Source organism: Lutra lutra, chromosome 16 (assembly GCF_902655055.1).
Source record: "Lutra lutra chromosome 16, mLutLut1.2, whole genome shotgun sequence".
Taxonomy (NCBI): Eukaryota; Metazoa; Chordata; class Mammalia; order Carnivora; family Mustelidae; genus Lutra; species Lutra lutra.
The window spans coordinates 12498158-12523272 of record NC_062293.1 but is presented as its reverse complement, the minus strand read 5'-3'; the positions used below and the strand labels follow the sequence as shown (position 1 = coordinate 12523272).

The 25115-nt window shown below is 37.7% G+C and overlaps 1 protein-coding gene across 6 annotated transcripts in view; it reads left to right on the top strand.

The window, feature by feature from the left end:
- Positions 1–25115, top strand: part of CEP112 (centrosomal protein 112) — a 431394-nt gene that overhangs the window by 88815 nt on the left and 317464 nt on the right. For all 6 annotated transcript variants that reach the window (XM_047708133.1, XM_047708130.1, XM_047708131.1 and 3 more), the window contains 4 exons: positions 4439–4525; positions 7099–7198; positions 10437–10555; positions 15232–15375. In XM_047708133.1, the coding sequence (XP_047564089.1) occupies positions 4439–4525; positions 7099–7198; positions 10437–10555; positions 15232–15375 (450 nt within the window). The remainder of the gene's footprint in view (positions 1–4438; positions 4526–7098; positions 7199–10436; positions 10556–15231; positions 15376–25115) is intronic.

Below are 25115 nucleotides of genomic sequence, written 5' to 3'. Positions count from 1 at the left end.
ACCTGAGCTGAAGGCAGAGGCTTTAACCCACTAAGCCACCCAGGTGCCCCGTTATTTCTTTTTATAATTCCATTACACCACTGAGATTCCTTATCTGTTCTCTCATTGAAATGAATACTTAATTTTTTGAATATATTTTCCTTTAGTTCTTTGCAGCATTTATATTAACTGCTTTAAAGTCTTATGTGCCCAGTAGGTTTCTCTTGGGCCTTATTAGCTCCTTTTACTTATTTGTTCTTGCCAATAGACAACATTTTTCTTTTCTTTTTTCATGTTTATTAGTTTCTGTGTATAAGACATTGTCATTGGGGATGATACATTTTGGAGACCTCTAGATCCTGTGGTCTCCTGCCATACAATGGTGATTTTCATTGTTGTTGTTCTTATGGGCTGTTCAAGTATTGGTCAGTTACCTCTAACTTGTGTAAACTTGACTTTACGTTCTATTAAGGCAAAAATATGGAAAGCCAAAGATATTTCCCAAACTCCTCCAGCCTGGTGGGATCTAATCTACAAGCTCTGTCTCTTCTGAAGATCTTGTAAAGGCTTACTTTTAGACTTTACTTGGGTAGGTTTAGGATAAGTCTGAAGTGTGGCTTTAGGTGGATGGCGAGGTCTTCCCAAGTTGTTAGGAAGCTGTCTTCAGTTTGCTTGGGCTGGGCCTTCAGCATCTCATAGCACCGTGTCATCTGGTGTCTGTTGTATTTCCTACTTTAGAGCAGCCCAGCTGTGTTATTTACCCAATGCGTGCACCCAGTGTGCCAGATGCACACACATTCCCTCCCCATGCTCAAGGGCTGGCAGGGCTCCTGCTGGCAGTTCCCACGTTCCTGGTGCCCTCTACTTAAGATTCCAGCTTCTTCAGCTGTCCTGAACTCTGACCTTTGCGTTCCCAGTTCAGTAGAGCTTTGGGGCTCCACTTGGACGGTGCTTTTGCCCATGCAGAGAGCCAGAACGATAGTGGGGCTCAGCTTAGGAGGATGGCAGTGTCACACTGCCTGTTTCCTGATACCTGGGAATGGCCACCTCCTGTATTTCATCCCATTTTGTGCTTGTTAACACTGGGAGGTAAGTTTGGTACTAATCACTCCATTATAACCTGAAGTAGACCTCCATGGTTCTTCAGTTTGAAATTGATAGTGTATATACTGAGCCCAGTTAAAGAAGACTTAAATGTTGTTTGGAATAGACTTACGGGAGCAGGGGGTCAAACAAATTAGAAGTGCTGTATTCAGTCTTTTAATTTCAGTCTTTGTGTTAAATTAAGCAAGGCTGTTTACTCTCTTTCCATATGCATATGGTATATGTATATAGATGCACATAGATATATGCATATCTCTATATCTGTATCTTGTGTCCTGTATCGTCTTTATATACTATACTAGTAAAATTGCTTCTGTATTCTCATCCTGATAATTTGTCATGAATCATGCCCCTGAGTACAGGCAGAAATATAGAACTATTTTTTTGGTGTAAAGGTAAGAGTTTCCAGAAAGAGATACTCCTTTATTATTATTATTTTAGGATGGCAGTAGAAAAACTATCTATTTAATAGTAACCTGATGATAACTTGTTGTTCTCTCTCTTAACCAAGTTATCAAATGCTACATTGGCTATATTGGGACAAACCATCCTCTTCCTAATAAGATGGAATGAAAAAGGACACAACATCACATTAGGTTAATCTTGCCAAAATCTAGTAAATCTAATGATCAGGAGACATCAGACAAATCCAAACTGAGAGTGATTCTGTACTTCTATATATAGAAGAGTGATGCTGTACTCTTCTAAAATGTCAATGTCAAGAAACAAAAAGAAAGGCTGCCCTAGATTAAAGGAGATACAGTTGATATGTTACTTAAGGGCAATGTGTGATCCTGAATTGGATCTTGGAATGGGAAAAAAAAAACCCACCTACAAATGGCATTATCGTGATAACTGATAAAGCTTGACTATAGACTGTACATTAAGTAATATTATTGTGTTGTTACATTTTCTGATTTTGATAATGGCTGTGGTTATGGAAAATGGCACCTTTGTTTTTTAAGGAACTATACACTGAAGTTTTTAGGGACAAAGGATCAGGATATCTCTAGCTTTCTCACAAAGGATTCGGAAAGTAGTTTTATGTATGTCTCAAAGTAGATAGAGATATTAAAAATGATAAAGCACATTAGACAAAATATAAACCATTTGTGAATCTGGGTAAAGGGACATGGGAGCTCCTTGTACTATGTTGTAACTTTTCTTTAAGTTTAATATTATACCAAAGTAAAAATTATAACAAAAAAGTCAAATTTAGATATATCTCTGTGGTTACAAGAACAGAGATCCATCGAGTTTCCCTGAAATAAAAAGGAATACAAAAAAACCTTCGAATTCAAGCACGCTTACTGTCATGGATGCTATTAGGGCCTGAGTTTGCTTACTTGACATTGAAGATACTGTATGGTTTCTAGTCTTTGCTATGTTGGTGTATGTGGTTTGCTCTCTTCTCTGTAATGGATTCCTTTACTTTCTCTCAGTTGCTGCCCCTCTAGAACTTGTTTGTTCCTCAAAGTCGCTAACTTGCTGGCCTAGGTCACATTCTTGAGAGAGAGCATTGGAACAATTATTCTCCAACTAATGGATTGGTTAAGCATGTGTCAGGTGTTTATTCCTAATCTGGTCAACCAAGATTGAAGTGGAACAGATGGGAGGAGGTGATTTGGATTATGGCAACATAGTTCCATGGCATTTAGGGCTGTCCCTCAGAAGCAAAGGGTATGACAAATTCTCTCAAAGGTGTTGGGGAAAGATACGGCAATGAACTGTGTCTCCCATATCTGCCCAGCTTGCTTATACTGCTTTTTGAGTTTAATTACTTTTTAAAAGACTCCTACAATGCTTCTGTTAAGGATCTTCATACAGACTTGGATCACCCAGTCCCCTTTCTGCTAAAATGAATAAGTAACAAAGGGAGTTAGAGGCAAAAGAATGGAAACATTCACCGTCTCTCCCTTGTGTGTAGTAAATGAATGACTGCTTTCCTCTCAACCACTCATTGTTTAAAAAATCATGAGACTGTTAACTTTTGTTTGTGAAAGTTTTAAATTTCATTATGTGTTGACTTGATCATGCATGTTTCTCTTAAGTTCAGATTCATTACTTTATTGAAATAGCAATTGAAACATATAAAGTGTATTTCAGAAATTTTCAAGAGAGTATTTTGACAGGACATTTGTAATATTTTAAAAGAAAATTTTCCTGAAGGTTGTAAACTAATTTTTTTTGTCCTGAGTATAGTTAGTTAAACAATATCATTGAAAATAAGCTTCACAGCTCATTGAGGTAAGGGTAATTAATCTTAACTAGCACAAGATGAAATAGAATCTCAAAATGGTGACTTGCCCAAAGTCACAACAGTTAATGTAATGGGATTAGAATTCAAAATAGAAATGAGGTCTGTCAGACACCAATGTATATACTCTTTCAAAGGGTAAGGAATCAGGTGGTCAAACACGTTTACATTTGAGATAATTTCATATTTTTTATCTTAAAACCTGTCACTATTATTCTTTTAATTCTGAGATGTGCCCATTATTAACAAGGATTTGTTACATTTAGGCTGGCTTCACTCAGAACACTGGTACAGTAGGTGTTGGTTTGATAAGAATAGGAGTTGTTAATGAATTCTCAAAAGGACATCAAGTTCCTTCCTTGAAGTAGTCAGGGTCTGCGATTCCAGGAGACAGAAAATCTGTTAAGAGAAATGTGTGATGATCAGTCATATGCCATGATTGTGGGCATCCACTCTCAAATGGTCATATTTAGGGGCACCTGGGTGGCTCAGTGGGTTAAAGCCTCTGTCTTTGGCTCAGGTCATGATCCCAGGGTCCTGGGATCGAGCCCCACATCGGGCTCTCTGCTCAGCAGGAAGCCTGCTTCCCTTCCTCTCTCTCTGCCTGCCTCTCTGCCTGCTTGTGATCTCTCTCTCTGTCAAATAAATAAATAAAATCTTTTTAAAAAATGCTCATGTTTAAGTACATAGATAAATAAGAATAGTTTTAATGAGCATGTAAATGTGAGAAAAGAAAAAAGTAAAAAGGTTGAATAGAGGCTCAAAAATAGCAAACAAAGTCTAAACTACTAGTGAATTTAGGAAAATAGCAATTTAAGATGACTTCTTTTGAGGGTGGAGTGGGGTGGGGATAAGTGCTGAATCTGTATTTAGTAGTCTCCGTTTTGCCTGTGCAGTGAAATTCATTTGAAAAGGAGCTTAGAAGTAATCAAAGAGTGTAACCAATGTGTTGGTAAGACGATGTGATTGCTAGACCAGTGGCTGTAAGAAAAAAGTGGAAAATGATACTTTCACATCAGGAATTCTTTTAATTTAATTGTGAGCTTTTGCCAGAGGGAAAAGTATGTTAATAACACCTTCAAAATGTTTTTCTTGAAGTTGGACATAAAAACAAAAATGCTGGAAGCTAAATGTCATGAGGAGAAGCTTAAACTACAGCAGAAACATGATGGCGATGTTCAGAAGGTAGGGTATCTGCCGGAATGTTCTAGGTCTTTTAACCATCAACCCTGCATCTACTTATTTATGTACTTAGAACAGCCTGGGCTATAAATGGAATTTGCTAAATTAATAATTTGGCAAAAGTTGATCTTTAAACTTCATCTTCTGAACAAATATGTCCATGTACATATCCTGATAGTTTGTTTGCTTTGCCCTTTAGTTCTTCCTCTGTTTGAAGGCTGGCCTTCTCATAGTCCATAATCCGCATGCTGTCTTTACCTTTGTAAAAGCTGAAGTAAGACATCAGCTGTAGACACAAGTTTTTCCTTTAGTCTGATATTCTGTTGGGTTTCTGGAAATTAAAATTTTCTTTTTCATTGGCAAAGGAACTTTTGGGCTTAGTTCTGTTTGGTGTAGACCGCATGCATCATGACAGGGTAGCACCGAATGTGGGCTTCTTGGTTCACTAGCTCATTGGATTTATGCCTTTTAATGTTGCAGTTTCTTTTTTTTAAAGAAAACTTATTTTTCTTCTTAATGGGCACAGCACCAATAATAATTAATTTATAGTTACCACGCACTGAATTTGAATGATTAGTATATTTTAGTATTGATTTAAAAAGTTGAGTGATATTTCTATATATTTTAATACATGAAGGTTAATCCAAGTAGAAATTTGGCATTTCCCGTTTCACAGCAAAACCTGATCCTGCTTCCCAAAACTGAGTGACACAGGTGGTAGCAAGGACTTGAGGCCACACATCACATACCCAAGCTTTCTTAAAAGCTGAAAATATATTAATATTTAGTCAGGTGTCTATTGGGCTCATTTTCTTTCAAAGCAACAAGAAGGAAACAACTGATTGAAAATTAAAAGGAGAAAAATATATAGAATCCTTTCCCTTCTTCTTTCTTCTTTCCCATTCACATTTTAAAGGCCTGTATTACCTTCTGCTCTTACTAGAATTTTACCTTAGCTTAAATTGGTTAGATAAAAACAGTTCTCTATCACAAATATGTTAGAGATTTAGTAATGTAATTTTAATATAACATAATTATATATCCAAATGAAATAGAATATATTGATGTATAAGATAAATAAGTATAAAAATATATTTGGAAAATCATGGTAATACAGTTTGAAATAGGCTTCTTGGTATGTCCGTTACAAAAATCTATTCTAAGAAAAACATTTAATAATAAAATTCTTTCCAGGAATTTCTCTTTTAAAATAAATTCTGCATGAAAAAAGAAAGCAATGCAACTAGTTTGGAATGCCAGGTAAAATATAAATAAAATCCTTGACCTTATGCCAGATTTGGAAAGTATATTCATCAGCTTGTTCCTTAGATGGCATTTTCTAAGTGTCAGGCATTGGGGAGGAACAAAATTAGAGTGTTTTATCTTTTTGCACACATTCTCTTCCTTTTGTGCTTCTTTATGAACATTAGGATCAAATTAGCTCCTTTTCTTATTTACCAGTCATTCTTAGAGGTGGAACTAAAACCGTGAAAGGTAAAGTAAAATGCTGGTAATAAAAGCACTAAGAAAAAGTTGGTTTGACTTCCAGAAGTTGGAAAGACTGGTGAATAATGCCCCCTGCCACATTTTTTTTTTTTTAAAGCTGAATTTGGTTGTATAGGAAATATACTCCAACCATAAGAAAAGTGGATATTCCTACTCCTGCCTCAGTTTCAATTTGGTTTTCTTTTTCCCCTTTGTCAGCACATTTTTTGTCCTACTTGGTAGCTATTACATTTATGGTTATTTCCCCAGGTTTTCTTTTCATTTTCTTTTCTTTTCTTTTTTTTTTTTTTTGTGCCTGTATGTATAGATGTATGTAGGAGCATAAAATCATATTTAAATCTTATAAAATGATTCATTTAAAACATTTAAAACTTGTGGCACAATACAATTAATGATGGTTTGTAAAAAGTTGGTTTGACTTCCAAAACTTAGAAAGAAAAATGTTGGAAAAAAATGGTTTATAATTAACATTTTACATCATTCATTGTACAAAAAATGTAAAATATTTTTACATTTACATCATTAAAATTTTTGACTTATTTTGAACTGATTTTTTTGGTTCATAATAGCTAGGTATATAAAAGAAGCATAATACAGCTCAACTTCCCATGTTTCTGGGGATTCTTGTTATTGTGCATGAAAAAGAAGGGACATCAGAGAGAGGGAGGATCCAGGGACCACTCGTCTGAAGGTGTTCTGTCTCAGTGCCGGGGGGTGGGGGGGTGGGTTGTGCTGTGCCAATAGGCCGATTTTCTGATGACTTCTCTCTGCTACTTTATGACCCTTTAATCTCTGAATTACATTTTAGAGAATCACCTAATTTATTATTTATATTCTCAAAAAATTGATCATGAAAATTGAAGCTGGTAACATATTTCTTACAGTAATCAGTTATTCTAGTATATTTGATATTTTCTTAGTGCACTAAAATAGAATTTTTACATTTTTTTTGGAAACCATTTATGGGATTAGCGGAGATAGATTTGCAAAAACTATTGAGTTTATTTTAAAAAGTTCTATGTTCTATGTATAAAAAATAGTTTACTAAAACATTTTAAATTCATTTGCAGATTTTAGAAAGAAAGAATAATGAAATAGAAGAATTGAAAACTTTATACAAAAAGAAACAAAATGAAATGGAGGAGACTATTCAAAAACTTGAAAAAAAAGGTGATGTATGATTACATTAATTTTTTAAAAGCATTTCCATTTTATTTTGGTGGCTGTATAAAGTAAAATTTCATTTCTGACCTTTTAGCATGACATAGGGATGTTTATATGGGCTTTCCATATGACTGAGAAAAAACTGTGTGTCTGTGTGTGTGTGTGTATGAGGTGTCTGGTGTGATATATATGTGTATGTACGGTGTGGGGATATGGGGTATGTAGTATGCATGTGGTGGGGTATGGGGTGTGTATATGTATGTTTGTGTATGGGGTATGGGGTGTGTGTGCGTGTGGTATGTGGGGGGGTATGTGGTATATGTATATGTATGTGTACATATGGGGTGTGTGTGTGTGTGTGTGTATATATTTGGGTGTGTATGGTATGTGTGTGTATGGGGTACCTGGGTTATGTGTGTGTGTGTATATGGGGAATGTGGTGTGTATGGTGTGTGTGTGTGTATGTGTGTATGGTGTGTGTATGTATGTGTGCGTATGGGGTATGCGGGGTGTGTGTGGTTATGTCTGGGGTGGGGATTGTGGTGTGTACGTATGTGTGTGTGTGCAGGTTTGTGTGTGTATGGGTGGTGGTGACGGCAGGGGTGGTTGGTTTGGTTAAGGAGTTGAAAGAGTCTGTCATTGTTCCTCCCTCTTCCTAACTCTCTCTCATTATTGGACTGGAGCTGCCCTGGGTAGTTTATAGATTAGAGCTTACTGGCCCTCACAGGGAAGTCTAGGGAAATTACTCCTCCTAGTCTAATAAAATTCATTGCATTAAGTACCTCCTTTAAGCTTTGTGGTATATGCTGGTGTCATGATTGACAGAATAAACATTTAAGAAGTATTCCCCATTTGTACTTCCATGACGAAGGAAAAGAAAGCATGTAATCAAGCGTAAAATTGACTGTGACTATAGGTAAAACATTGAAATGCAACAGGTAGGCAGAGAGAGTGAGTGTTGAAAGTATGTTTTGGAGAAAGGAACTTTAAAAGTTTTGTAAGATTTGATTAGTTCAAGAGAAGAGCTTCACGAACAGGGGCTGTGTTGTCCTGTGTGGGAAGGATGCTGCCAAGCTGCGGGGCTGGAGTGGATGTCCTGCGCATTAGAAGAAGGATTGCAAAGGACTAGACTTGGGATTGGTCCTGACTTAAGCATGACCTTGAATTTCAGACTTAGAAGTTTCAAGTTTGTCCTGTAGATGGTGGGGAGTCAGAGAAGATTTTTGAGAGGTGAGCTTTAGGACCTCATGTTTTAGAAGAAGTAGCCTGGTCATGGTGGCTGTGCCAAACAAGGTGAGGCTGGCTTCTAGTCTGTTATAATAGAGGCAACATGAGGAGAGAGAGAGAGAGTGAGAGGGAGCGAGAACGAGGGAGAGCACATCCCACTTATTAGATACTTGGGCTCTAATCTCAGTCCTGCTGTTCAGGGTCTGCCATATGACATCAGGAAGTTTCTGGGCAATGGCGTACTCGTTACAAAATGGTGAGGTTGGAATAAGTAATATATAAAGTCCCTTCCGACTCAAGGATGTTCTACTTCCGTGCTTCTGTAACTTTGTGTGTGAGGTCATAAGGACCGGGAATACCTGAATGATGGCGGGGGTGAAGAGGCTAGTGAAAGGGAAGAAGACATTTTGGAGAGTTTGGTGAATGGTAAGATAGAAGCGATGGGAGAGTTTTCTGTTTAGGGTTTCCATATGGAACTTTCTGACTTTCTCCCAAATCACCAACCCTGAATGTATCTGAGAAAATGGTAACACACTTGAAATTTAGAGTGGCAATCACATATATAAGTTGACTAATGAAATGGATATTTTAAGGTTTATTTCCAGCCTTAAATGTTGGTGAAAGTAATTAGAAATTTGTTCAGGTTCTTTTGCCAAATATCAGTGGCTACAAAAATATTTAAAATTTTTTTCTAGGTTTTCGTTTCTTACCCTGATTCAAACCAGGCAATTTAAACATGTCTAAGATTTAAAAATAATATTTCCTAAGGCTTTTTGAATTGCATACAGATCTTAGTTTTAATTTTGGAATTGTGAAGTAAAATGTTGTAGATGCTAGAAATGAATATTAGGTTAACTTGGATTCTCCACCTTTTCCCCTCCTGTGTTGCATAGTTGGGAAAATTTTGCAATCTTAAAGTAAGTGAAGGAGGACATATTCAGTAAGCTAGGAAAATAGTACTTTCACGTAAATGTACAACTAAATTTATTTTACCCTCCAGAATTTATTTTACATGAACATATTAAACAAATTTTCACTTAAATCAGTGACAAGTTCAAATCATTTTAAAAAAGAAGATAGAAATTTAAATGATTTATAAGGGAAATGTTTTATGTAATTTAAAGCCTATTTTGTTTCAGTAACATAAACCTTGCAATGATTTTAACATATCTAGGAGCGACGATACATTGAAATGTTGAGTTCCTCTATCTATGTATTCAGGACACATCTTTTTGAGTACTTGCCTGTGTGGCAGTGTTTGTTATGCCCTGTAGATAAAAAGTTGAAACATCTTTCTCCTCGGGAGATAGGCAAGCAAGCCATTATAATGTATAAAATAATAAGTGATTTATGAGAAATACATGAGGTTTCCTGGAAATGAAGAGGATTGCTTTCTGGCCCTGCAAGGTGAGAAATCTGGTTGGTGAATGGTTCATAAAGAAGGTGATACTTGAATCGAGACCAAGGTTAAGTAGCGGCTTTTCAACAAGGGAGGGACAGTCATTCCACCTGATAAACAGTCAGTCTGGTGTAAAGAGATGAAAGATTATGGCCTCGGGAAGCCGCAGACAGGTTGGTGTGTTTACAGTACAAGGTTAAAAAGATGGAAGTGGTGAGATATGGCCAGGAAGCAGACCATGAGGAGTTGTTTTCCATATTAGAGATTTTTGACTTTTACCTTTCAGGTAAGGGAAGCTATAGAAAGATTTCAAGTCTGGGGGTAACAGGGCTGGATTTGTACTATATAGAAAGGCATCTTCACAGCAATGAAGGACCCACTGGAAGGGAACGATGTGGAGGCCAGCGCACTGTTTAAACTGTCTAGAGAATGAGTAATAGTGGATTCAACGAGGGCTGTGGTAGCAAAAATGGAGAAAGGAAAGAATAAGAAATACTTTAGACAATTGAGAAGACTTGCAGAAAAATGGAGCTGTTAACTGGTAAACCATATTTTTGTCATCAGACTCTTAGGAGGTAACTAGGATTGGCTTAACTGTGTTTTCATCATTTTTGACAGTTCAGACCCTTATACGTGACTGTCAAGTTATCAGAGAGACCAAAGAAAACCAGATTACAGAGCTAAAAAAGATATGTGAACAGAGTACAGAATCTCTGAATAATGACTGGGAAAAAAAGGTAAGCGTCATAAGATTGTGACGGAAAACACAAAGCTTTATGCTTCAGAGTAATATATTTTATTATAAAAATAATGGATGCTCACAGAATATATAGAAAAGTATGAAAAAAGAAAATAAAATAACATAAAATTCAAGACCAACTGTTTAGAAATAACTACTGTTCATGTTTTGATGTATTTTCTTCTAGAAGCCTAATGGTTTATAAAGTAGTTTTCACTTAGAAAACTTACTTTTGACCAATTCTTGAATTTCATGTTCTGAATTCTTTGTCATAGCCTATAGCTTTTGAAAAAAATTAGTAGGGACAAAGCAATAGGATACTTTTTGGAGATTTTACCTTTCTAATTTTGGATTTAGGCCATTGGATCATTTCTTTTCTGAAGTTTTAGATAACACAATATTTATAGTATAAGCTTGTTTTTGTTGTAAACAAAATCAGTAGTGGATGGGTTATTCTTAGAGAAGCATTTAATTTAATTAAGTAACATATTTTCATATAAATTAGCAGTGCCAAGAGCAGTGTCATAAAAATACTTCTTATGGACAAATCTCACATACATATAGTACTTTCACTTAAACCCTTAGCCATTAGGTCAAATTATAGTATGTGTTTAAAATAAAGTGTGTCACTTCTTTTGAGGTATTCTGTCATAAAGATCTTGTTAACTCATATTCTCTCAATTATGGTCTGGGTTCAGAATGTTTTACTGAAAGTTATAAATGCCTTTCCAAGCAGACACGGTGGGTCTGAAATGCGTCTTGGTGATGGGAGCTTTAGGACAAGTCTGGGAAGTACACTGCAGATATAGCAGAATGTGGAGAGTTAGCTCTTTTCTGGTTTTATTTTGTTAATTTATGTGATTTTTCCTCTTTTTCACGTTTTGGTTTTACCTTTTCTATAAATTTGGCATATTTTTGTGTTTGTTGCAGGTACATTTCATACTTAGCAGGTCTCCTTCCTCAAGCCTCACCTTCTGTCACAACCCTGCACTTCTTCTTACACTTTTGGACTGGCTTCACAGAACTTTCCCAGTTATTTGACTCTACCATGCTGTTTCTAATCTGTGGGTCTTTAAAAATATTGAATATGATTCACACACTATAAAATTCATCCTCTTAAAGTGTATATACAGTTCAGTGGTTTTCATTATATTTACAAAATTGCATGACCATCATCACTATCTAATTTCTAGGCATTTCTGTCATCCCAGAGAGAAATTGATTGTCAGTCACTTCCTGTTTCCCTTTCGTCCAGCCTCTTACAGCCACTAATCCATTTTCTGTCTCTAGAATTTTGCCGATAAAGTCACATACTGTATGGCATTTTGTGACTCACTTATCTCACTTACCATGTTTTTAAGTTTCATCATGTTGTGGCATGAATCAAGAGTTCAGTCAGCATTAAGGCTAAATAATGTATTGAATGGACATACCACATTTTGTTTATCTATTCTTCAGTTGACGGGCATTCGAACTGATTCCATTTTTTAGATGTCATGAGTAATGCTGCTATGACAATTTGTGTACGAGTTTTTGCGTGGACATATGTTTTCATTTCTCTTGGCTATCATATGGGAAAACCACTGCCCGTGTTTTCCTTCACTCATACACTCATAACTTCTGACTCCAGATATGTGAGTTTATTACACATCAAGCAATTTTCTTGGATGCCAACTGGATGTCCTGTCATTCAACTAAATTTGACACTATTTGCCTAGAGTTAGTAAGTGTCAGAGCCTACAATGTAAGGGCTAAATCCCACAAGACTGCCTCCACTTCAGATGTCAATCAAAAGTCCCAGGTTGTTACCTGTACTTCTTACCAAACAGCTATAAATAGGAGTACCATGAAACCCTTTCATGGGTTTTGTGATTTGCTGGAATAACTCACAGAACTTATGGAAACATTACTTATATTTACTGTTTTATAGGCCATATTATAGTAGGTGTTGGTAAATAGCCAGATCAAAAGATACACAGGGCTAGGTACATGGATAGGGACACAGGGTTTCCGTGCCCTGTCCTGGAACACCACTCCCTGAGTTCCTCCACGTGTTCACCAACCTAGAATCTCTCCAAACCCAAACTTTTGGGATTTTTAGAGAGGCATTATATTATGCAGGCACAGCAATGGTAAACTTAATCTCAGCCACTTGCCCCTTCCCAGAGGATGGGGAGTGGGGCTGAAAGTTATAAGCTTGTAATTGTGTGGCTTGACCATCTAGGTCACCAGCCTCCATCCCAAAGCTATCCAAGAGCGCATCCAACGTTGCCTCAATAGAACAACACATACTCTTATCACCCAGGAAATTCTAAGGGATTTAGGAGCTCTATGCCAGGAACCAGGGTCAAAGTCCAAATATTGGACCAAAAGATGCTCCTAGTGCTCTTATCACTTAGGACATTACAGGGATTTTAGCTCTGTGCCAGGAACTGGGGGCAGAGACCAATATGTATATTTTCTCTTATTTCACAGGTATACCCCTAGGAATGGAATCTCTGGGTTATATGGTGATTCTGTGTTTAACATTTCAAGGAACTGCCCACTGTTTTCCAGAGAGGCTGCACCATTAACCTGTGGCCTTTTACAATACTTCTCCATCTATTTAGACAGATTGCTAGGTTCTCTGGGTCCTTTCTAGCACGAAGCAATTACATGGTCAAATGTCTGGGCGAAGGACCCACATGTGGGTTGCTGGGAAGGCCTTTTGCATTCCCCATACCCATTGCCAAACCCTGGCTAAAAAATTGGGTAGATCTCCTCCTTATCATATACCTGTTTGATCCTCAGGCATGTCAGCCAAATTAGAGCATACGTGTTTCTGGCAGGATCATTTTGCCCTTGCAGTCTTAACTCTAAGTTCCCTGGATGAGATAACTTGAGCTGCCTTACAGGCACTCCTCCGGCGTCAACAGGCACAGTCCCCTTGTAACTCAGTTGTGGGATGCCCCCGAGAAACCATGCTATGCTAAGGGACTGCTAGATGACAGAGATTTGCAGCATTCAGTAGGCGTATGTCCTAAGACCTCTGGGAGACCACAAATATAAAGAAACCACTACAACATGCGTAAAACCACAGAACTCGAAGTGACCTTTCGATCGCTTTGTCAGAGTTACTACCTAGGTCAGTTGATAGCAGTGAAATTTAGGTGCTGTGGGCCTGGCCACATTCATGTGCCCGCTCAGACTGACTTCTGAGTGGCAGACATAACACCAGTTTAAAACATAGACTTTGGCAAAAATTACAAAACCAACATACCAGGGATTTGTGGGGCCACTCAGAAATAGCCCAAACTGCATATGTGAAACTTGTGAAACTCGAGTGTAGTTATTAAATCTTTATTATTTATTATTAAATAAATATTATTAAATTTTATTATTTATTATTAAATCTTTTGTGTGGCTGTTACTGAGCCATCTCCACTTTTCCTGGTCAGCTAGAAGTGAGAAAAGTTATTGGGGCCCTTGCCAGTAATGAGCACAGCTCCTGCCCGCATTCCACCTCCCCTTCCCACCATGTCTCAGGGGTTTCCCTCTCAGTTCAGTATCTTTCCTGTCAAGTCAGAATCTCTCTGCATGTGTTATATCCTCGTCTCTCCTAGTCAGGAATGGGAAATCAAGTCTGTCTTGGAATTCCTTCTGGATGTCTTTCCTCCCTGCCTATGGAGTGAGCCTAGGGTTAGGTGTGGGGATAGGAGTTAGACTCAGAATTCACTCCCATTAAGATAAGTAAAGGAATATCCCCAGCCTGGGAGCAGATTTGTAACTCCTTTTGGAAGCTATCCACCGAACTGTGTTCTCTTTACCTTAGTTAAATAGATGATTTTGGTGCTTCATCCATTTAAACGGTGGATACATAATCTTTATAAAAACCTGTAGGACATGTAGTATACATTTCTACTTCGTGAACTCTTCCCCTATTTGATTTATAAATGCCATCTTTAAATCTACTTTTGTATAGATTATGAAATGGGTAAAAATAGTTTCTTGTCAGGGGTTGGGGTGAAAGGGAAAGCATTTTTAACACTACTCTTGTGCAAAATTTGGTGCAAAGGAGGTGGAAATCCTGACAGCGAGATAATATTCCTGGTCAATAACAACATTATAAATATTTCTGTTTCCTGATTTTAGGCAAATACTAGTGTTTTTCAGCAAAGGCATTGTGTTATCTGTGCGATTTATTTACTATTTCTACCTGAGGTGGATAATTCCCTTTAATATTTGTTTATTCATTAGGATTTTCAGCTCCGGGAAGTCAAGAAAAAATTGTTTCTTTTTCTTTTTTTAAAGATTTACTTGTTTATTTTAGAGAGGGAGCAGGGTTAGGCGCAGCGGGAGAGAAAGAGAGAGAATCCCTGCAAGCAGACTTCCTGCTGGGCACGGAGCCCAATGCATGTCTCTGTCTCAGGACCCTAAGGTCATGCCCTGAGCAGAAATCAAGAGTTGAATGCTTCACCGACTGAGCCACGCAGGTGCCCCGAAAAAAAGTGTTTCATAATTATGCTCCATATAGCCTCTTTATTTGGAACGTTTATTTAGGAGTTCTATATCTTTTGTTGTTCAGGTCACCAAATAAATAAATAGAGAAATACAGGAAAACATTTTTTTCTGAATTGCACAGTAGCCTCTTCTATAGTAATAGTGAAAGGGTCACTTCTTGAATTCACTGTGTAGCTCCACAATGCCGTCGCAGAAATGGAGAAGGAAAAGTTTGATCTTCAAAAGCGGCACACAGAAAATATTCAAGAGTTGCTCGAGGACACAAACGTGCGTCTGAATAAAATGGAGGGTGAATACATGGCGCAGACGCAGTCCACAGTGAGTCTCCGTTGCCCTTTCATGCTGCTCCTGCTAACCAGCCTGTTAATCTCCATGACTCCCTGCTTCCTTGATGTGTGCAGTGCATGAATAAATGTGTTACAGAATTTAAAAAAGCATTTTACCTTCTGACTCGATACAGGATTATACGTGACAATGGACATTCTCTTGAAGTCTGCTGTGGGATTTCACTCTGGATTGTTCACTGCCACTTTTTTTTTTCCTAACCCCCAGAAGCCTTTACAAATCTTGTTTCTTGCTTTGTTGTTGTCTTTGTTGTTAACTGACTTTCAGTCTAGAGGCCCTTCCTTCCCTCCTTCCTTCATTCCTCCCTCCTTCCTTCCCTCCTCTTTCTCTCCCTTCCTCCTCTTTCTCTCTCCGTTCCCTTTCCTTCCTTTCTTCCTTCCTTCCTCCCTTCCTTTCCTTTCCCCTCCCTTCCTTTCCCCTCTTTCCTTCCTTCCTTCCTTTTTTCCTTCTTTCTTTGTTTCATTTCAACTTGATTGAGGGACCAGACCCAGATACCACATGGGTAAACCCCAAAAGTTTGCTTTCTGAGAGGATGCAGAAGGAAGTCCCCGGAGTATACAGGAGAGAGACCAGTCACTTTCCCTGAGGAAAGATGAAGGAGTCTCCTCAAGGCCACCTCAGGGAGCACATGGTGGTGGAGGCTAGGTCTGAGAGAGTGAGCATCTTCAGCCTTTGAGAAGGTTAGCTGACTTCCTGAAGTACATAAGCCTGAAACGGGTAGGCTCATGGGTACGTGTACTGGGCTCCTCAGATCTGAGGCACGTACACCTCATCCGTCTTGTTCCGAATATATGATACGAGCTTACAGAACTGTAGAGCCTTGTGTCCTAGGCAAGAACCCAGTTCTCATTTTCCACTGACAGTCTACCCAGGCCAGCCTGGCTGGGCCCCATACTTCCTTGAATTTAAAGCTCTGGAATTTGAACAAGAGTCATTACTTAGGCTTATCTTGGAGACCCCTAGACCAGTTCTACAGCTTTTCTCACAGAGTTAAAGAAGTGGGAAGCAGGATCCGTGGTGACTTGGAACTTGGGCTTTAGGGTCTTGGGTTCAAATCCAGCTTGAGTGCCGTGTGGGTTCTTCACGTGTTAATTTTCCTCATCCGTTAGATAGGCTAACTGTAGTACAGTGTTATAGATGTTGTTGGAAATATTTTTTAAAAGATCTTATTTATTTATTTGAGAGAGATAGAAAAATAGCAAGAGAGAGAGAGTGTATGTGTGTGTGTGTGTTCCAGGGGGAGAGGAAGAAGAAGAGGGAGAAACACTCCCCACTGAGCAGGGAGCCTGGCACAGAGCTCAATCCCAGCATCTCAGGATCATAACCTGAGCTGAAGGGAGACGGTTAACTGACTGAGGCACCCAGGCATCCCTGTTGGAAAATTTTAATAAATTAATATATAAAAAATAAGTTATATAATAAGTGCTCAATAGATAATTTTTAAATACTATGCTTGAAAATGTAACATACAAGAATGATAGTCAAGGGAGACATATAAATGAGAAAATGATCAAGAAGTTAATCAACATTTGCTCAAAGATGGCAGGTTCAAGATTGTGTTGGCCTCCATCCTCTCCCACAAAAATGATAGGAAAGGGATAAAGAAAAAGGCATAAACCCAGACGGACAAAGAGCATTTGGCAGTAGTAAAATTTGTGGAGTTGGAAAGGCAATGGGTGAATTGAAACTGACTAGTTCAAGAAAGCAGAATCCTAAATCAGCACTGAAGAAATCCACAAGCAAGCTGGGTGACACCGGGGGTTCTCATACAGAGGCTCAGGACTTGTCAGCACCGGTCACCTCTGGAAGAGGAGGTGCAAGTGGTGCTTTAACACATTGGATTCCTAGAAAGTTTGTTTAAAAAGCAGCTAGATGAATAAATAAAAAAAAATTTTTTTTTAAATCTTTAAAAGGGTGCCTGGGTGGCTCAGTGGGTTAAGCCTCTGCCTTTGGCTCAGGTCATGATCCTGGGGTCCTGGGATCAAGTCCCGCATCAGGCTCTCCGCTCAGCGGGGAGCCTGCTTCCCCCCCCCCCCCCCCCGCCTGCCTCTCTGCTTACTTGTGATCTCTGTCTGTCAAATTAAAAAAAAAAAATCAGCTAGATATTGACTTTGGTGCTGGACACAAATGGCTTTATCATACTATTCATTCTACTTTTGTATATGTTTGAAATGTCCCATTAAAACTTAAAAAAAACCCCAAAACCTTTTTTAATAATAAAATTAACAACCAAAACCAATCAGATCTTTCTATCCCGTCCTCTACCTCCTCTATGAAGCCTGGGATCCTAGCAGAAGACATGAGGGTATTTTCTGAAGAGATTTCTTACCATAGCAGTTCTCAAAGTATGGTGAGCACATCCTGGGGAGTCCTTGAGGCTCTTTAGAATCCTTTGAGTGGCCAGACTGAAACTCCATGAAATCAAAATTCTACCCCCCTAATAAAGGAAAAGCATCAAAAACTCAGGTCATCTATAAGGGGAAACTATTAAGCTTCCCTCAGATTTTCTGACCCCAATATTTGATACCAGAAGACAATAGAACAACACTGAAAGAAAAACATGAGAAGGGTGGCCTGAAACGGTCTTTACGTATAGAGGATATGAGCAGTTTTGAACATCAACAAATATCTTTGACTTATTTATAAAAGTATTTGTATAGCAGAGTTTCAGTCTTCCAGAGGTGACAAGTCCTGGGGCATTTACATTTACAAAAGGACCCAAGGAAATATCAGAGGAATCCATGTGATAATCTGGGAACAGCATTTCAGGCAGAAGGAACAGCCAGTGCAAAGATCTTGATACTGGGATCCATTGGGCAAGTTCAGGGAACAGCAAGGGGGCAGTGTAGACCTAACACTGGGAGCAGAAGGAGGCATGGTAGGAAAAGCAGGGCACAAATCAGAGAAAGCTGTGTAGACCATTGTGATTGATTTTTTTTAAAAACAGATTTACTGAGGTATAATTTATATATTGCAAAATTATTTTAAAGTGTATAATTCAGTTAATTTTTAGTATATTTGTATTGAATCTTTAATGAGTTGAGCACATGGAAGTGATTCCATCTGACGAATATTTTAAACATGCTTCTCTGGCCCTGTGCAGAGAAGAAAGTGTGAGGGACAAGAATGGGAGCAGGGAGACTGATTAGGAAACTATTATTGTAGTCTAGGTAAGAGAGGGAGGGGGTGGCTTGGACATAAGTATCAGTCAACAAATGATGATGCTGTACAGTGCGGAGGCTAGAGGCAGATCAAGTTTATTGGGGTAAAGAGAAAATTCAAGAACTTATTTTCTGGATAATGCATATAACGATGTATCCAAAGTCATGAACGAACACCAAACTTATATCTGAAATACGTTTTTTATCATCTCAACATCCTAAATTTTAGCAAACATGAATTAAACACAATAATTTTAAAGTTGAAACTTGTGAAACATTGATTGCCCAAAATGCTGACTACATAGTTATATTTTATTAAATAATATACAAGCAAGATCTTTCACACTGGGATTTTTAATTTTTCTACATTTGGGATGTAAAGATAAGTGATGCTTTGGAGCCAAGTGGTCATTATCAAAGAAATCTCATTCTATTTTTAATGGAAGTTGAAGTTAAAAATTAGCATTCAGACCTTGTCATTAGGTAACAGTAAATATAGAGAAAAATGGACAGAGTCTGTCAGCAGGATTGAATTTAAGAATTATCAGAACTAGACAGATCTTGCTGGGCAGCTCCTGATTTAATAATTAAATAAGGTAGAGTTCAAGGCATGGCTTAAGATGAAAGACGGGACTGTCACTGAGAATTAGTTTCTCAGTTTTGTTGTTCTTTCAGGCTTTTTCTTTCTTTCTTTTTTTGTTGAGTCTTGTTTTGTTTCGTGACATTTGTTGTAAGCAGATATTTCTATAGGTTATACGTGTTTTGGTGTTGGCAGGGATTTTCTAGTATGAAATTCATAATTAAAATATGTAAACATTGAATTTTTAAAACAACATATTAGAACTTATAAATATGAAAATTATAGCTGAATTATTAGGTGCTTGGGGAGGTGAAAGCTGTAAAATATAGGGCTCTATTCATATCAATGCTTAGACACACTGAAAGTCTGTGGATGACTTTGTTGCAATTTTAGGCTCTGTTAGTGGAATTCTTTACCTTTTTTTGTATCATGAATCCTCCTGGCCATCTTGTAAAGCCTATGTAGTCCTTCTCAGCAAAATATTTTTAGGTTTAATAAAATATTAAAATTACAAAGAGAAGAAATTTTATTGAGTTATAGTTATCAAAATATTAACAAATCAGAGTCATGATAAAGTAATATATGTTTCTAAACTAATGCAATAAATATCAAGATTTAGCAGGGGGCCTGATAGCTATTCTAATTTATGAATAAGGATGAAGATAAACAATATTTAGTGATTATCCCAAACTATGATGGACTATAAAAATATCTGTGATATATGATAACTACTTAGGTTTGTTGACCATATTCTTAGTTGAAGGGAAATGCTGAAGGCCAGTTAGGATAGTGAAAATTAAGATGAGATTTCCTTCTCTATTCTAATTTCCTGACACTCTGAATTATGCTCATGGACCTATATCAAGTTTAAGAACCCCAACCTTAAAGAGTATCAAAGGGCCTTAGACACCTGAGAATTTTGTTAGCCATTATTAACCATTGTTAGTAGAGACATGTGATAATTCGTGGAGCAGCTCCTCTCCCCTCTGAGATGGCTGGAATTTGTCATTTTGTAGTAGCCACCAGCATTTCTTCTTCCAGCCTCAAAATTATAAAGAAACCCCAAATAGCAGTAGTTCATCATTTTGAATTAAATGACCATTTAAAAAAAAGAAAGTAGATTTTATCTTTTTAAAAAAAACAGATTTAGCCTCCTTCCCCTCTCTCACTCTGCCTGCCTCTCTGCCTCTCTCTCTGTCAAATAAATAAATTAAAAAAAGCCTCTGCCTTCAGCTCGGATCATGATCCCAGGGTCATGGGATCGAGCCCCACATCGGGCTCTCTGCTCAGTGGCGAGCCTCCTTCCCCTCTCTCACTCTGCCTGCCTCTCTGCCTCTCTCTCTGTCAAATAAATAAATTAAAAAACAGATTTACAGAAAATCTGAGAAGATTGTACACCGTTTCCATATACCCCATCCCAATTTCCTATATTATCATCTTACATTATTTTGGCCCACTTGTTACAACAAATGAATCAGTAGTGATACATTATTCGTAACTAAACTCCATTTATTCAGTTTTCCTTAATTTTTATGTAATGTCCTGCTGACTAGGATCTCATGCAGGACGTCACATTACATTTAGTTGGTATGTCTCTCTAGTTTACCATTGGTTGTGACAGTTTCTCAGGCTTTCCTTGTTTTTCATGATCTTGACAGCCTTGAGTAATGTGGGTCAGGCATGTTGTAGGATGGTCCTCTATTGGATTTTGTCTCATGTTTTCCTTATGATTAGTCTGGGGCTCTGGGTTGAGGCAGTAGGATCCCACAGGTGCAGTGCTGTTCTCATCACATTATATTAGTGGTATGTGAAACTAACGACATCACTTAAAAAAAAAAAGATTTTATTATTTATTTGAGAGAGAGCGAAAGTGCATGCAAGTGAGGGGAGGGAGGGGGACAAGCAGACACCTTGCTGAACTCACAGCCTGACACTGGGTTCCATCTCATGACACTGGGGTCACGACCTGAACTGAAATCAAGAGTCAGATCTTAACCAGCTGAGCCACACAGGCACCCCACTGACATCACTTTTGATACTAACCTTGATCACCGGGCTAATCAAGGGTAGGGTTTGTTAGGGTTTTCACCCTAAAGTTACTCCCCACATTTCCATCCTATCCTCTTTGGAAGAAGATTACTCTGTGTAGCCCATGCTAAAGACGTAGGGACTTCCGCTCACCATACTTGATGATGGAGTATCTATATAAATTGTTTGAAGTTTTTCTGCATGGGAGATTCGTCTTTTCTTTCTCATATATTCATTTATTGAATCATTTATTTGTATCAGTGTGGACTTGGGATATTTATTTAATACTCTGGTTATAATCCAATATTTCTTCATTTTGTTGCTTAAATTGTTCCAGCTTTGGCCATTGGGAGATCTTTCAGTGGGTTCCTGTGCCCCTTTGACATCTCCCCATCAATGCGGATACCATGGAGACGGTATTAGAAAGCAAGATCTGTGTGTTAGGTGCTCTCATTACTGTTGGGGTGTCTTTTCTTTTCTTTTTTTTTTTTTTAAAGATTTTATTTATTTATTTGACAGAGAGAAATCACAAGCAGGCAGAGAGGCAGGCAGAGAGAGAGGAGGAAGCAGGCTCCCCGCTGAGCAGAAAGCCCGATGCGGGGCTCGAACCCAGGACCTGGGATCATGACCTGAGCCGAAGGCAGCAGCTTAACCCACTGAGCCACCCAGGCGCCCCATGGGGTGTCTTTTCTTTTATGCCCTTTTACCTGATGGAGCAAGGGAGTGTGTGTGCATATACTAACCTGTGTATATATGCATTTCTATAAATATTTCTATATGTAATCATCTCTATCTAAACACAATTTTTTACTTATATCAGTAACTCAAATAAATTACCACATGGATTATTCTAGCCTCTTCCCATTGTGTGTCTGTAAATTCTTAATCCAACAGTAGAAACTTGACTTCCACCGTCCTCCTTCATTGTTACTTAATTGTTCCATTCCTGTATACGTGTATACCGGCATCAGAGTTATTAATCCATAACCCATGGGAACCAACTTTGAGTGCAGTGCTTGTGAGAGTTCTTTTTTGCTTTTGGTCTTACAGGCTCTACTCATTTTAAAATTGCTTAGGCTATCACTTCTACCCCATCCCTTCAATGAGTTTTTTCATGTAATATAACTAGACTCTCTTGTCAGTCTGCATTTCTTCCCAATTCTTAAGTGATTTTTAAAATTTGCATAACATAGAGTTCATTTTTTGTGCTTTAAAATTCCATGTGTTTTGACAAGTGGATCTTCTCATATACCGTCATTATAGTGTCATACATATTTTCACTGTTCTAAAAAATCACCTGTGCTTTACTCTGTTCATCCCTTGCCCCTCTCCCTAGAATCCATGGGAACCACTGATCTTTTTTACTGTTTGCCTAGTTTTGTCTTTTTTCAAAATGTCATGTAATTGGAATCATACCGCATGTATCCCTTTCAGACTGGTTTCTTTCACTAAACAATTATACAATTAAGGATTCTTCATGTGTTTTCATGGCTTGAAAACTCATTTCTTTGTATTGCTGAATAACATTCAGTTATATGGATGTACCATACTTTTACTCATTTATCTATTGAATGATATCTTGTTTATGTCGTTTTTTGGTCACGATGACTAGAGCTGTTATCAGTATCCACTTTAACAGAGTTTTGCATGGGCATAGGTTTCAAATCAATTGTGACTCAAATCATTTGCATATTCACTGCAGGAAGTGTAACCAAAATAAATCAGTGCATATATATGTACCATAAAATATTTATGGAAGTGTTAATAAGCAACATTATTTTTTTTTGCAACATTATTTTTAATAGCCAGACACTGAAAACAACCATCAATAAATGGATAAATTATTTTATGTACATTCACACAAGGGAGAACTATATATATAGCAATGAAAAAGTTTTAATTACTGATATACCCCATGACATGGATGAATCTCTCAGACATACAATATGCATGATGAAGCCTGACCCAAAACAGTACTCTATGATTCCATTTATAGGAAACTCAACAAAGCCAAAGTTAATTTTTTTGTGATGAAAGTCAGAATAGTGGTTGCCTGTGCAGAGACGATGACCAATAAGGCTTCAGAATGGCTGGTAATGTTTACATCTTATAGTGGCTCATGGGTGTTTTCAGTTTGTAAATAGATATTAAAGTGTGTACTTAAGATTTGTATGCCTTTTTGTCATATTTCAATAAATTTATGAAATAAGATAAAATATGTCACTCTTTTTGCCACTGTAAATAATTGCTGTTACTAACCCTTTCTAATTTTTATCTCCTATAGGGTTTCAAATGTTTGTATGTAAAATTCCAACATTTGTATCTCCAGTCCTTATGTCTTATTCTAGCGTAACTGAAGGCCCATTGGTTATTTTATAATTTCCTAATAACTTGTTGAAAATCTTGTCTTATATTTCCTACCAAAATAATACTCTTTGCTGAGCTTTCTCTTAATTCCCAATGTGCTATAATTCTCTTGGCATATTAGATTTTGAGCCTGGAAGATTTAGAATTCTTGCCGTTTTGTCATCTCCTTTACTTGGTATTTTACCTAATCATACTATTTACTACTCCAAAAATTTTCTTGGGTCTTCTCTCTTCCCTTCTGTTTCCACAGCTACCAGTTGAATTCAGGCCATTGTTGCCTCATTCCAAGACCCTTCTAGTAACCCGCTAGTTGCTCTCCCTGTCTCCTCTTGTTCCGTACCCCACAAATGCAGTTTGTCCCATTTACCCATGATCGGGAACTTTAGTTACTAATCTAATGCCTTTTATAACTTCTACTTATAAGCCATGCCCATTCAAGGACTCCAACCTCATCTTCCGAGTGCCACCTTTGAGTTCACGATGTGGGAAGGTATTCTTGGCACACAAGGTAGTCTGTTTGTCATTAACTATACAGTTACTTATTCCTTCCTTTATCCTGTCCTTCTCTACCCAGAATTCTCCTCTACACTGTCTGTCACAGCCTGCAAGGCAGTGATTCGACAGCATCTTTTTTCCTAAATAATTTTTTACCCCATTTTGAGGTTTCTGTTAATTTTTTATCCTCTCAGTTCTTTGTATACAGTTTGAAAAAGGTTACTTTGCCTAAATATTGTTGTCCTTAAGGTATTTCAAAATAAGTGCTTTCCCTTAAATTTATTTTACTTACTTTGGGTCTATTTTATGTAAGACACCACGAGAGTTAGGAAAATGCCTGAAAATACATCATAAAAATAAAACAATATCAAATTAAAAAAATAATAAAATGAATAACTGACTTACTATGCAGGGTGATAATAAAATGACCAACTCGCCACATGAGTGAGTTCTGTTGCATTTATTATTCTACATGTGCTGTAAGTCTTCTCATACTATGTGTTTCTTTCCCTGAATTGACCTCAGTCATAATTCGCTTCCTGTGAATGTGGCTTTGTGTGATTTTTCACCTAGCCCAGACTTTCCTGCTTATTCTTTGATGCCAGATTGCATTCAGAGATGCTCTAGTCACAACTTGTGTCTATGTTATTGTTGAACCAAGCAACAGATTATTGGCATCCCACTTAGTTTGGATAACTATGTTCTGATGACATTTTCTAAGATCTCCAGCCATGGGTCTTGCTTTCTTAGAGTAGTCCTACATTTCTATTTGATCATCATTTCATTTTGCAGACCTTCCTCTGTATTTTGAGTCATGTGACATTCCTCATAGATTTTTAGATTTCAGTATCTGGGCCATTCTGCATGTCGATTTCTGTTTTATTTTTTTCCCTCTTGATTCTAATTTTTGATGGGCCTGGTATTTTCTAATTGAATGCTAGATATTGTGTATGAAAGATAGTAAATGCTCTGGATCATGTTATCTTCCCCAGAGAGGTGCCACTGTGACCCATGAGAGGTGTCTGGTGTGGAGACAGCTCCCCTCGATCCATTCAGGGACCGAGGTGACTCAAGGTTGGGTT